At 46.5% G+C, this 14,798-nt stretch overlaps 1 protein-coding gene across 1 annotated transcript; it reads right to left on the reverse strand.

Moving 5' to 3' along the window:
- Nucleotides 1-830: 830 nt before the first annotated feature.
- Nucleotides 831-14,524, reverse strand: LOC107125031 (oocyte zinc finger protein XlCOF6-like). Its single transcript, XM_015428506.1, has 7 exons — nucleotides 14,424-14,524; nucleotides 13,073-13,143; nucleotides 12,738-12,864; nucleotides 9,932-10,057; nucleotides 8,986-9,440; nucleotides 7,608-8,817; nucleotides 831-904 (listed from the first exon to the last, which is right to left on the reverse strand). Exons 1-7 carry the CDS (start codon nucleotides 14,518-14,520, stop codon nucleotides 831-833), a joined length of 2,160 nt encoding a protein of 719 aa, XP_015283992.1. The 5' UTR covers nucleotides 14,521-14,524.
- Nucleotides 14,525-14,798: the final 274 nt, after the last annotated feature.

Consider the following 14,798-nt stretch of genomic DNA (forward strand, 5'->3'; position numbering starts at 1 on the left):
CTTTAAGTGTCCTGGCCCCACTGCTGGACCTCCTGATGGGACCTGGTCTTTTTGGCCACCGTGGGACGGAGTGTTGGACTGGATATTGGCCAGATCCAACATTGGCTTCTCTTATGTTCTTATGGTATAGCGTCCCACTAAAGGGCGGGCTATCACGACTGTAAATAAATAAAATAATGTCACTAACACCCTTCATCCATGGGAAACTGCAGATTTGGGGGGGGGGCACCGGCCAAAAGGCGAGGTATTTGGGCAGCCCCTCAGCACGAACGATTCCTCCCCTGTGGTCACGCCTGGGGCTTCTTCCTGGGCCGCCCGCCGACCCCCCCGCCCCAGGAAGGTTTATTCCGATCTCCAGAATTCCGATCCCGCCTTTCAGACCCTGCCGGGGGCCCCCAACAGGGCTAACAAAGGAAAACACCCGTCAGAAGATCACCTTTTAAAAACTACTGGAAACCCCCCACCCCACCCCACGACAGAGGAATGTCCGTCCTCCGAGGGGACTTACTCAAAAGGAAACCTTCTCAGGATCTGGCGGCGCTGCAAAGACCTTTCTCGGCTGTTGCACCCCCGGAAGCCCTCCCTGTTGTCCTCCTCCCAGGCGGAAGCGGCCTCTACCCCCCCACCCCTTTCTCGGCCTCTCTAGCCAAGAGCTCGGCTGCCTTAACCCTTTCAGAGCTGCAGGCCCAGGAGAGAAGGGGCTCCTCCTCCCGCCCTCCCCGCCGAGAGCGGCGCCCAGACCTCTCCCCGCCCCCTCCCGCTGGGCTGGACTTGGGCCCGGCTGCCCTCGGAGGCGCCCCGTAACGCAGCTCAGTGGGATTCCTCGGGAGTCACTCCGCACAGGGCTGCGCCCCCCGGGGAACCTCCAGGCTGTTCGGCTCGCTCAGAAAACCGGGGGGTTGAGCTGAAAAAAGGGGGAAGCCACCCGGAGGGAGCTCGGGCACTGCCCCCTATATTGGATATATACAGGGGGCAGTGGCTCGGGCCGAGCCATCCGAAGCAGGTCTGATCGGGACCCTCCCCCTGGGGGTGGGTGGGGGCTCTTGAGCGGGTCCGGCTTCCTCCCAGGAAAGCGGCTTTCGGGGGTCCTAAGGAAAGCCCCCCCTTCTTGGGATATACTAAAAGAAAGGACAGGATTGCTCTTTGGAAACACTGAGAGAGGCTTGAAGGCCCATTGGAAGTCATGGGAGCCAGGAATGGCCGCTTGAAGGCCCATTGGAAGTCATGGGAGCCAGGAATGGCCATGGACTTTCGAGCAAGGGAACCTTTACCTTTAGGCAGAGTTTATGACACACTGCTATACATTTTGTACTCTGCCACTGACTGACAGGTTAACTTAGTAGGTATACTTAGCACTGCCCTGATATATAGATATACATATATACTAAGTGCTGGGGCTGCAGTGGCTCAAGTGGTTAAGACGCTGAACTGCAGACCGGAAGATTGGTAGTTCCGCAGTTCGAGACCAGAGTGTCGCATGATGGAGTGAGCGCCTGTCTCTGGTCCCAGCTCCTGCCAACCTAGCAGTTGGAAAGCAAGAAATTGCAAGTGGATAAATAGGTACCGCTTCGGTGGGAAGGTAACAGCGTTCCATGCGCCTCGGCGTCTAATCATGCCGGCCACATCACCACGAAAGCGTGTTTGGACAGTGCTGGCTCTTGGGCTTGGAAACGGAGATGAACACCGCATCCCTAGAGTTGGATTCGACTGGCTTTCGAGCAAGGGAAACCTTTACCTATATACTAAGTGCCATTTATGATTCCAACCACACAAACATGAATCAACTATAAACGTGCATATGTTCAGATATTAACTTCGGTTCATCAATGGCCACTGCTTTAAAAAAATGCACGTTGGGAGAATAAAAAGCAGCTAACATACCATTATTTTGCTGAAGCCTAACCCACATACAGGCCTCATGGCCTTGCATCTTAGCTATAACCAGAACGTATTTCTGATATCAGTTAGCCTAGCTGAATAGAGAACAATAGCACCCTGTACCTATGCGGATACTTTTGGAGCTTCATAGGTTGAGAGAAAGAAGTGCTTATTGTTTAGCTAAAAGAAAAAACTTTACTTGGGAAAGCCCAGCCCAAAAGGTTTTCCGCCAATCAGAGACCTGTTAGGTCAGAGTGCTGATGTTTGATGGAACCAATAATCTTGTTTTATTTGTGTGTGTCATAGGGTTTCCCTTGCTCGAAAGCCAGTTGAATCCGACTCTAGGGTTGTGGTGCTCATCTGTTTCGAAGCTGAAGAGCCAGCGCTGTCCGAAGACATCGCCATGGTCATGTGGCCGGCATGACTAGACGCAGAGGCACATGGAACGCTGTTACCACCAAAGTGGTACCTATTTATCTACTTGCAATTTCTTGCTTTCGAACTGGTAGGTTGGCAAGAGCTGGGACCAGAGATGGGAGCTCACTCTGTCATGCAGCACTCGGGTCTTGAACAGCCAAATTACTGACCTTCTGGTCTGCAGTTCAACATCTTAACCACTGAGCCACCGCAGTGTGTGTCATACTGAGTATAAAATCCTATGTCACCCATTGTAATACTCGAAGAGTCTGTTGGGCATTCAGAGGTTCAGACCTTGATATCTGTACTCTTCCTTTTGTTGTTGTTCAGTCGCACAGTCGAGTCCGACTCTTTGTGACCCCATGGACCAGATCACGCCAGGCCCTCCTGTCTTCCGCCGTCCTCTGAAGTTTGCTCAGTTTCATGTTCGTTGCATCAGTGACACAGTCTAACCATCTCATCCTTTGCCATCCCCATCTTCTTTGACCTTCAATCTTTCCCAGCATCAGGGTCTTCTCCAGTGAGTGCTCAGACAACGTCAGATGTCTGAGAATCGCAAGACATGAACAAATTTTGCACACGTGTTTCAACTGAAAAATATGGATATTTGCTTTTTGTTAACATTAAATGAGACAGCCTAAAATAAAAACAAAAGGGGTAAAAACAGATATTGATAATGATATTTATTTGTCTAAGAAAGAGCAGTGAAAAGAAAAAAATGAAAGCGGTGGAGAGAGAGAGAGAGAGAAAATAGGGAGGGAGGAAGAAGAAGAAAGAAAAGTGGAAAGAAAGCAAATAGATGGGGCGAGATGAAAGGAGGAGGAAAGAGAAACAAAGAAAGCAAATAGATGAGGGAGGGGGGAGGAAGGAAGAGAGAGATAGAAAAAGAAACAGAAAACAAATAGATGGGGAGGGAGGATGGAAGGAAGGTTATAAGAATGAAAGTGGTGGAAAGAAACGAGAGAGAGAAAACAAGAACTAGAAACAAGGCAAATAGATGGCAGGAGGGAGCCCCATGCAGCTCCCAAGCCGCACTTTGGTCACCCTTGGCTTATAGCTAATTCCTTATTTAGTTTGCCCTGAGGCAATGAAGTCAAAGATTGAATCCTTAATCAGGCTGGGCGAAAGCTAGCAGATGGAATGGAGGCCACATAGAAAGTTTTCTTAGCAGTCTTCACTGCCATCTCACAGGCTTTCACAAATGCCCTATAGGATGTTCTTGAAGCTCTGTCACAAGTACGCTGCCCCACTTGCTCGAGCCATCTCAGCTCTCGTTTCATCCTCCACAGCTCCGGGGTATACTACAGAACTAGTTTGGCATGAGGGTGGAGAGGGCGCCAGGGAGCGATCTCGTCCATGGTTTCTGAGAGTTGGCTATGCCAATCCTCCACAAGCTCATTTAACGAATCTCCAGTGGGCATCGGATCCCACAGAGCTTCCTGGAACCTAATGAGGTCCATTTGACTCCACGGGCGAGCATAAATCCGCTTGCCACCTAAACAAGGAGGGTTTAACCTACTCAGACAAGCCCTCAGGGTGAATTGGTCTGACCATGGTACTGCCAGATCCACATCTATCCCCACGCCAAAAATAAGGTCCAGCATGTGGCCTGCTTGATGGGTGGGAGTCGATACAAACTGGGAGTTCTAGTGCCACTGTGGATGACACCAGGGCCCTGGCCCGAAAGGAAGCCGGATCGACAGCATGGACATTGAAATCCCTCAGGACCATAAGCCTGGGATACTCCAATGCCCAGCCCGACACAGCCTCCAATAGGCCTGGCAAGGTATCTGCTGGTGTGTTAGGCGGCTGGTACACCAGCCAGATAGCCAAATACTCCTCGGCTTCCCACATTAGGCCAACACATTCAACGCTGGCAATTTTTCGCACGGGGAGTACTCGGAAAGAATAAGCCTCCCAAAAAAGTAGTGTGACACCTCCCCCCCAATTATTCCGGGATTGGTAAAAGACTGAGAAACGCGTGAGAGTAAGTTGGGTCAAAGCTACAGTCTTGCCATCTCTCACCCAGGTCTTGGTCACGCATGCCAGGTCTACATTTTGCTCCAACAGGTAGTTCTGAAGGACAGAGGGCTTATTATTGATTGACTTTGCATTGCACAATACTAGTGTCGAGACGGGTGTTTTTTCCTAGCCCCACACCTGGTATCTCATGAGATGGGACAAAGGTAGGAAGGAGACGAAGCCTCCCCATGTCTCCGTCACCTTCCCCTTCCACCACCTTGTCCCACTGCCATACCTTCTCCACCCCAGCCCTAGCATGGCCTCCCCCACTAGATGTTATCGATCCAAACTGGACACCACTAAGCAGTCAACTCGAGTCTACTACTAAACTCAGGGCTGCTTCCTAACACACTGGCCAAACTGTAATTAAGCTTCCTATAACTACAATAAAAGTGTTACTTAACTTATTCAAAGAGTTTTTCATTTGTTTGTTTTTAATAACCTCAACTAATTAACCACACTTAATGGCAAAAACACACACACACACACACACACAAAAACCTCACCTCCAACCTACAATGCTTAGAGAACCAGCCACCTGGCTGTGGCAGACGATTGTGCTTCTTTGCGCTCTACTACAAGGCAGCCTTTGGCTGCGGTGGAAGCGACCAACTTGGAAGGCTGCACTGCCTGACCCCGCAGGAGAGCCCGAGGCCGCCAGAGACTCACTCCAGTCCACCCATTAAGAAGCCTGCAGGAGCTGAAACACCCCTCGGGAGCTTGGGAAGCTGATTGAGGAGCCACGCAGAGCAGAGCCAAGCAGGCAGAGACGACCTTGCCAAAATGTCAAATATCCAACCCAAGCCAGCTCCCCAAAGGATGTGGTTGTATAAATATAAAGACACTCCATGAATGATTTACGAACATAAGCAGAAAAATTATATTGTATGAAACAATTCAAACATTTTGAAATCTTTGTTAAAGAACCTATATATAAATGTGTGTGTGTGTGTGTGTGTATTTTACAGAGCTAGGAACAAAAAGTACTTGATACAAAGAGAGAATACAATTAGAGTCCACAATTCCTTTGTATAAAAAACTTCAGGAGTGCAATAGTTCCACGTCATATGTGAGTACAGCTATTACACGGCTGGCTTCACTGCCACGTTCGCGTTACGCTTCTTCAGATAGCTGGTACTCTTTAGCTGTGAACTGAAAAGGATATTTCCATGTCATATTTACTATATTACAACATATTAACTATATCCCCAGTTGTCAGCACATACATACTCACTGAAATAGTATTTCAACAATTCTTCCAACACTCACTAGTTTTCCATTCGCTCCACTGATAGGAGGCCCAGGAAAGAAGAGGCTCCTCCTCCCGCGAATGGAAAACTAGTGAAGGAGAATTGTTGTTGTTGTTGTTGTTATTGTTATTATTATTATTTAATTAAATATTGTTACACTTTAAAATAGCAGCAGCGATGACATAATATATGTTAAAACAAGAGGAAAAGGGGCACAGCAACTATATCATTTACAATACTATTAAAATATATAAACAATTCTGATAAACTGACAATCATTAACTTCTGTGAAAATACAGTCTATTAAGCAAAATCCTTTTGTAGCCTCAACAAAATAGGAGGAGCTTATATTTGGCAGCCTTAATAGCCTCCCATTCAAAACATTCTAAATCTATCTTTTCTACTAAAGGGAACCAAATACTTTACGGATTGTAAAAAAGTTGTTCATTATGATTAGAATCTTTATAAACTGAAAAAACGTGTAACATAAACAAATCCCAGATTTTGTGAACCCATTGTGCTACCGTAGGAATTGCTTTTTCTTTCCAGGATCTGGCTATAAGAATTTTTGCCGCAGTAAGCAGCATTCCTATTAATGTGAAGGAGAATTGTTGAAACTCTACCTTATTTTCAGACCGGCTAGCCATAAAGATAATGGCTTTAATGAATCAACTATTAAGCCTGCCTTCTTGCCTTGAACTGACTAAGAACACAAAGCTTCCCGATATATTCCTTTGATTATATTGATCCTTCCTTATATGGGACCCTATGTGTCTTGATAAACCCTTACTATGCTAAATTTCTATACCTAAGCTGAGACCCATCAAGACCAACCCAGTGATCCAGCTGCCTTGGTTCCACCACCTTGCTGCAGTCCCCCAGCACTAATCCCTGGTCTGCTTCAGCACAGGGGCTGCTTCAGGCAGAGGCAAAGCTTGCTATTGCCACCTCCATGAAGAACTCAACAAAAGCATGGTTTTTTGGAGGCCAGCCTGAGCTGTTTGCCTCTCCTCTCGGTTTGATGGAAGCCTTCAGAACGAACAGTGTTTATTTGGAGCTTCTTTTTTTCAGTATCAATGATGGACCTGAACCTTTTCTCAACTGGGTACAGACTGTCTCTGGAGTCATTCTTATTTATTTATTTATTAAATTTATACCCCGCCCTACCCTGCAAGTGGGCTCAGGGCGACCCCATTTGTCACACAAGAATGACAGCCAGTATGGTGTACCAGTTAAGCATTTGGCTAGGATCTGGGAGACCCAAGTTCAAATGCCATTCGGCCGGAAAACATGCTTGTGACTTTGGGCCCACTGCATTCTCTCAACCTTATAAAACATCTAAAGCCACTTGGAGATCCTGTTGGGGAGTTACAGGGGGTACAGATAAACTCCATACCCATTATTTTAAAGGGCAACTTATGTTTCTTCTTAAAACCGGTGTCCCATGGGAAAAAGTCTCTGACATGCTATGACAATTTCACCCACCCTCAGGATTCCCTTCATCATCTTCCTTGCTGAACAGCCCCTTTTCTTTCTTCTCCCCACCTACCAGTGATTGGATGCCACAAATCGCAGGTAGGTGGGGGAGCAGTCCAAATTACCCTCACCTTAAGTCTTTTGCTTCTAATAATCTGTCTATGTTTGGGGCCATGTATGTCTGCGAACAGTTCTTTTCTGTAATAAATATCTATAAATCAAAAGTTTGTTCTCAACTTGCAGCTATACACCTAAACAGAATACTCAAGATTACTACAGCAAAGACACTGACTCCGGATTTTGATGCAATGATTCAGAACTCCGGCCGTAAAAGCCTTCGACAACAGATTAAAAATAATACTGTTAATTGGGTTTCCTGTATGCTTTCTGAAGTTTATATCGCTGGTATCTGGTAAGTATTACATTTTATGGCACACATGGCCCGGACCAACAAAATGGCATTTATGTCAGATCCAACCCTCCTAAGAAAGGAGTTTGACAACTCATAGCTAAGCAGTTACATGATGTGGGTTCTTTGATGCTCTTGAAGCAAGCCACTCTGACTGAATTTCCTCCCACACGTTGAGCATTCAAAAGGTTTCTCCCCTGTGTGGGTTCGTAGATGATTTTGAAGATGGCAGCTGCGACGGAATTTCTTCCCACACTCTGAACATTCAAAAGGCTTATCCCCTGTGTGGGTTCGTAGATGATTTTGAAGATGGCAGCTGCGACGGAATTTCTTCCCACACTCTGAACATTCAAAAGGCTTATCCCCTGAATGGATTCTTAGATGATTTTGAAGAGTACTCCTATGACTGAATCTCTGTCCACACTCTGAGCATTCAAAAGGTTTCTCCCCTGTGTGGGTTCTAAGATGAGTTTGAAGACTGCTACTGTCACTGAATCTCTTCCCACACTGTGAGCATTTAAAAGGCTTCTCCCCTGTGTGGATTCTTAGATGTCTTCGAAGAGTGCAACCTTGACTGAACCTCTTCGCACACACTGAGCACTCAAAAGGCTTCTCCCCGGTGTGGGTTCTTCGATGTTTTTGAAGACCACTAGGGCCACTGAATCTCTTCCCACACTCTGAGCATTCAAAAGGCTTAATCCCTGTGTGGGTTCTTAGATGTTTTTGAAAATTGCTACTGTCACTAAATCTCTTCCCACACTCTGAGCATTGAAAAGGTTTCACCCCTGTGTGGGTTCTTGAATGGTTTTGAAGAGTGCTACTGTCACTGAATCTTTTCCGACACTCTGAGCATTCAAAAGGTTTCTCCCCTGTGTGGTTTCTTAGATGTTTTTGAAGAGTGCTACTATGACTGAATCTCTTCCCACACTCTAAGCATTCGAAAGGCTTCTCCCTTGTATGGGTTCTTAGATGTTTTTGAAGAGTGCTATGCTCACTGAATCTCTTTCCACACTGTGAGCATTCAAAAGGTTTCTCCCCTGTGTGGGTTCTTAAATGAGTTTGAAGATTGCTACTGTGACTGAATCTCTTCCGACACTCTAAGCATTCAAAAGGCTTCTCCCCTGTGTGGGTTCTTAGGTGTTTTTGAAGAGTGCTACTCTCACTGAATCTCTTCCGACATTCTGAGCATTCAAAAGGTTTCTCCCCTGTGTGGGTTCTTAGATGATTGTGAAGATTGCTACTCTGACTGAATCTCTTCCCACACTCTGAGCATTCGAAAGGCTTCTCCCCTGTGTGAGTTCTTAGATGCTTTTGAAGAGTGCTACTGTTACTGAAACTCTTTATACACTGTGAGCATTCAAAAGGCTTCTCCCCTCTGTGGATTCTTTGGTGCACAAGGAGCTGTGATCTGTATTTGAAGAAGTTTCCACACCAAAAGCATTTACATGCATTCATTATACTGAGATTTGGAAAACATATATTACACTTGGTACCCACAGAGAACGTCTTTCCAGGCTCTGAGCAAATAAATACCTTCTCTCCTGAATGAAACCTTTGGTGTTGAACAAGTTCTGATTTCTCTGAGAATCTCTTGCCACAGTCTGAGCAGCTATAAGGTTTCTCTCCTCTATGTGTTCTTTGAAGTCTAAGGAGCTCTGCTCTGCGAATCATAGTATTTCCACACGCCAGCCACTGATGTATCTTCTTTCTACTGTGCTTTTGTAAATGGACATTATACTGGGACTGATGTAAGAAGTTCACTCCACACGCCAAACAGTTGTATGTTTCCTTCACCATGTGAATTATGTCTTGGAAATCCCTCCCTTGGCAAGGAATGGGTTTACCCCTCTTCTGGATGATGTGGCTTCTTTTCTGCCTCTTAGGTCCAACTTGGTTTCTGAAGTTTCCTCTCAAGTCTTCATTCTTGACTTCACCTGGCGATAGAGGATGCAGTTCCTCATCCTCCTCATTCCTCTCATCATCCCCAGCTGGAATCAAGAAAGAGAACCTGTTAAAACCCACATATAGAAGTCTGATCTGCACCTGATTTTTCATCCGCACTCCAAATATTCCAACGGCTTCTTCCCGCTGTATGCTGAAGTCTACAATAACATTCACTTTAAAAGTACATCCTCCTGCATGAGAGATACTTGGTTTACACTCTAATCATTTATATGGTTCCCCAACGGTGTGACTTTTTTGATGTGAAGTAAGGGCTCTATTTTGGCTGAAGCTCTTTCTGCATTGCAAGCAATTACACGGTTTCTCTCCGAAGGGAATTTGTGTCTGCTAAATGATGTTCTGTTCGTTCTCTGACTAAAGGTCTTTGTCAAGGCCACACTTCCTTTCCCCCCGGAGTGGATTCTCTGGTTAGGATGGAGGCCTTTGTCCCTGCTCTTTTTGATTGACTCTTCTTCTTGGACTGGAATTTCACCGAAACCCCCTCCTCAGTAAGGAATGGGCTTATCCCTCCTCTTACCTGCTTGGCTTCCCTGCTGTCTCTGGGGTCCATCTCCATCTCCGAAGTGTCTTTTGGCATCTTCATTCTTGACTTTTTCCAAAGAGAACCCTTGGAATTCTCCAGCAGTCTCTTCTACATCTGCTGCTGGAAGAAAGAGTTTCAATCATCACCCAGGCAAGAAGCCAAGGCACCAGTCAGGCAGTGCTCAGGAATGGGAGAGCATTTTTGTTATCAGATCATCTTTCCTCCCTGAGATGCTGGTCACACCTTTTCCCTGCCAGTCCCCCCTGTACAGCTGTATTTATAGTCCGTCTATCCTTCCCCTCCCCAAATTTCCCATATGTATTTTAAAGGGTAAAGTGGCAAAATATTGTTCCCCCCATTCCAATTTCACTTGCCGTGCTTTTTGACTTTTCTCTGAACCTGACGATTAAATACAAGAGGTTATCAAGATATCCAGTCCTGCAAATGCACTGAGAGTTTCCTTCCAGTTGTCAACAGAGACAGGAGCTGCTTTTCAACCTCCTCAAAATCCATGTTTTCCGGGGGGGGGGGGGGGAGTGAAGGGCTCCACCACGTGAGTGAACCCACAGTTCAAAGGGGGCCCTCATGGTTTTTGGAAAAGGTGCCGTTTGTGGGGGGGGGTCATTAACTTGTTACAGTAGACTAAGGCCCTCTGGAAGCCCGTCCCAGAGGAACACGCAGTGTCAAAAAGTCCAGATAAGACCCCAGAAGAGTCTGTCCTGTTCCATCCTCCCGAAATACCTGAAAGACACAGTGAAGGGGGGGAGTGGCTGTGACTAACTTCCGGGTCAGCAGCTAGTACCCAGTGCTTGCTGCCTGATTGCTCAAATTTGAATATTTTTAACCTTTCCAATGCAAAAAAACTCATTTTGAACGATGGCGCCTGTAGGTGGAAAGAAGGGGAAACACAAACAAGAAAGTGGGCTGCATTTAGCAGAGTTTTTTTCAGCTACAGATGCACCTTCCAGTTCATCTGCAATGCTGGGAGGGGCGAACAAATGGCTGAAGAGAGCCCCCACACTGCAAACTTTCTGATGCAGGCACTAACTAAACGACGTCAGGAACTGAGAGATGATATTACAGAAATGCTGAAACCAGCATTTCAACACATGGACGAGTTAGAACAGCTTCAGAAACAGACAAAGCAGAAGGCAGAGAAATCTCTCCAGAAAGTTACGGAGCTTGAAAGTCAAGTACCTGTGAGAACCTCAGATGCTTGGGCACAGGAACGTGTTTTATCTCTGGATTATCGCAGTCGTGAACTTTCCCTAAAGTTCAGGGGGTTCAAAGCAAACGTTGAAGCAGGAACACAGCTGAATATATTTTTAGCAAATTGGTTAGCGGGCACTTTAAACCTGGAAGCCGGTGTTACGCCCCCTGCTACAGAGAGTTTATCGCATCGGTAAGGCATGTGAAGAATCTACTTCCTCATTATACACCAGCAAAATTTAAGGACTTTCGAACACGACAGAGAATTCTTTCTGAAGCCAGAGCGAGGGGAGGTCTTGACTTTCAGGGAGTGAAGATTCAGGTTTTTCCAGATCTCCCTCCTGAATTTTTAAAGACAAGAAGAGATCTTAAAAGCCCCACGGCTAAACGGCGGGAATTAGGAATAAAATACCGATGGCTCCATACGGGCAAGTAATGTGTTCAACAGGGTACAACTTCTTATTCTGCTTATGAGACTGTCTCAGGTGAACTAATGCTGGCCACCTTAAATCCTTCCCCTTCTGAATCCCAAGAAAACAGAGCTGGCAAAAGGAAAGAAAGCTCTCCTCTCCCGTCAGCTAAAACGACTCGGGTCTGTACTCTTGAAGACCATGACGATTTTGAAGAGAGCTTGGACTCAGTTTAATAATTTAGTAATTGGGTAATATATAATAATCTCTGCCATATGCTAACGAGTGGTGGGACTGTGGCAAACGTCTGGGTATATTCCCCCCCAGGACCAATCGGTCCCCGGAAGGAGGATTTTTTTCTTCCCTCCTGACTCCTGAGGCCTCCGAGGACTGTGTTTAATTATACTTTAGTTCAAGATTAACTTGATAATATATTGTAAGTTTATTATAATGAGCTGAGAGTGTTTGAAAATCTTATCAACATTATTTTGTAATATTTCTGGGAGAAGAAAGAAGAGGAAGAAGAAGTTATGAAGATAAAGCATGCGTGTGAAGTTTTTCTTTAATATATATTATTAATTATTTTGGTGGTGATGTTATATTACAAAATTCTTTCTTCGATAAAACTGCTTTAAAGACAACAAAAAAAGACACAGTGAACACTCAGCAAGCATGCAGTTATCCAGGTGTTCAGCATGACCAGGGTGATGGAAGGTAAATGTGGAGAAGTTAGTTTGGCAGACTCTTAGAGCAGCAGAGGTTTGTCCTCGTCAACCTTCTTCCCTGGGGACAGGGGGAGATGGGGCCGGCATTGGAGAAACTTGGGCATCGGGGCACACTGAGTGGACAGGTATTCCTGGCTTTTCTATGTCGTTGTGCTTTTCTTTGGCAGATGGTTTCCTGACTCACGGGGCTGAAAGGGACTTAGCCTTTGGGAAGGAGTTGGTCGCTTCCCTCTTGGAGGAGACAGAAGGTGTCTACAGTGCTTTCTTTATCTTGTTGTGGCTCAAACAAACTGTGCTTCAACTGAGGACCTGTGTTACCTCCTTGTGGCCCCCGGGGTGGGGGGGAGAAGGTTTCCAGGCAGTCCTCACAACCAGATGTAGCTTTTCAATATTTTGATTCATACATCGTCCCAATGGCAGCAATTTGCATCTTTGGCACCTATGAAAGGTCCTTACCCAGAGAGGCCACGCTCCTGTAATTCTCCAGCATGACGTCCCTGTAGAGGGCTCTTTGGCCAGGAGCCAGCAAGGCCCACTCGGCCTCAGTGAAATACACGGCCACCTCCTCAAAGGAAAAGGGAGGCTGAAAGGAAAAGCAGATTCCCTCGTCAGAGATCAGTCCAGGTAGAGACTGCACTCTCAACAGAGGGCATTCTGGGAGGGTGCCGTATGTAGAGCTTGGGATGCGTAAAGAGAGTGGGGCTCAGAGCCTGTCTCTCCTCAGTCAGCAGGATCCAAAGCTTCCTTGAGAAAGAAGTGGGGACCTGACTATCCCCTATCTTTCCCCGTACCTGGACCAGAGATGGAGCAGCCGGTTCCACTTCCCTGAAAAGACGACAGGTTGACAACCTCTCTTCACTGCCTGCAAGGGAGACAAAATTGGAAGGAGAAATGTTAACTTCAAGTTCCTATTTTGTTTGCTTCTTTGAATTCTGCTTCACCCATCCCTGTTCCCAGGGCTGTGAAACCGTTTCTTCTTTACACTCAAGAAAATTTGTAAAGACTTTTAGTGAGGTGTCAAGAGAGGTGGAAGAGAAGCAGCAGGTAACCATGAGCCTCAGCATAAATGCTGCCAACCCTTCTGTGAGACTTGAAATGTGCCCTGTGCACCCTGGAGCTCCAAAGGCTGCAGCACCACAGCTGGAACAGGCCAAAAGCCCAGGCCTGCCATTCTCCCACCTGCTGGGGCCTCCCACCCATCCTGGAGTCTGGACTGGCAGGAGAAAAAGAGGGGACCGGAAATTATCTTGCATGACACATCACCATCACATCCAGCTCAAAACTCAGATTCTTTTTTTAGTGCATCAGCCAAGGCTCTGGAAACTTTAGGGTACCACCAATGGGTTTCCAGGATGCCTGCTGATGCTCTGACTTCACATTCAGGTATTCGGTGAGATGAGACATTGACATGACATCACAACCAACCCAAGCTCCACCCTCCAACCTCATGGGGGTGCCAGACCATGGTCTGGCATCTGTATTCCTGTATCCTCTTTCTCACTGTGGCCTCCCAAATGTCCCTGGAAAGCCTTTAAGCAGGGGCACAGAATGCATGCTATTGCCCCCTAACAATGTCGTTTCAGAGGTCTGCTGACCCAGAATATGGCAAGGGGTGGGTTGGTTGTAAACTGCTGTGAAGTCACTGCTGACTTATGGAGAAACCAAACGTTATTCAAGGCAAGAGACCTTCAGAGGTGGTCTGCCATTGCCTGCCTCTGCATAGCAACCCTGGACTTCTTTGGTGGTCTCCCGTGCGAGAACCAACCAGGGCTGACCCTGCTTAACTTCTGAGATCCAAGGAGACTGGGCTAGCCTCGGCCTACCAGGTCTGGGGAATGTGGACATTCCATTTATTCACCTTGGCTAACAGCTGCACCCAAACTTCCCTTTCTTTCCTTTTTCTGAGCCACCTTGAGACCTTCTAATGGAAGGAAAGGAAGAGATCCACATTTTAATTGATGTAAATAAGAATGGAATTGCCCTCCATGAATCTTACTTCCCTAAAGTGGCCATCACGACATCCTATGGCACTCTGTATCCCAAAAACCCATTCTATGTGCTCTGCAAAAGTATTCCCCTTTTCTCCTGTCCTGAACCTTCTGCCCAACAACTTGATCCCATCTAGGCAGGAGGCACCCTTACCACATGACAGGGCATCTCGGGCATCCTCCTGGGCACACTGCGCCCTCTGACTTTCCTCTGACGGAGCTCCTTCTGCCTCAGAGAACTTCGCTTCCATCTTCACAGATCGTCCCCACATCTGAAACAACAGCCAGGTAAGGGGAGGAATGGAAATATCTAGTGAAATACCTAGAGGTAGAAATATCTAGGAAAAGATGGGAACAGTACACTGAGGAATTATACTAAGGAGATGAAAGGATGGCTGATTCCTTTCCAGAAGAATCTTTTGAAGAAGAACTAACAGTTTTAGAAAGTAAAGGGAAAACTGCACTGAGAGCAGTGGGGAGAAACAGATCACCAGGGGTAGATGGGATATCAATAGAACTATTCCAAGAC

Source organism: Gekko japonicus, unplaced genomic scaffold, assembly GCF_001447785.1.
Source record: "Gekko japonicus isolate JY-2015 unplaced genomic scaffold, Gekko_japonicus_V1.1 scaffold6197, whole genome shotgun sequence".
NCBI classification, from domain to species: Eukaryota; Metazoa; Chordata; class Lepidosauria; order Squamata; family Gekkonidae; genus Gekko; species Gekko japonicus.

Bases quoted from the DNA above. Each gene is read 5' to 3' on its own strand.
- LOC107125031 (XM_015428506.1), bottom strand. From the start codon at position 14,520: ATGGAAGCGAAGTTCTCTGAGGCAGAAGGAGCTCCGTCAGAGGAAAGT. The intron at 9,441-9,931 runs GTAAGAGGAGGG...TCTTGATTCCAG, and splicing joins ACAGCAGGGAAGCCAAGCAG to CTGGGGATGATGAGAGGAAT. The intron at 905-7,607 runs GTCAGAGTGGCT...CCCTTTTTTCAG, and splicing joins AACGTGTGGGAGGAAATTCA to CTCAACCCCCCGGTTTTCTG.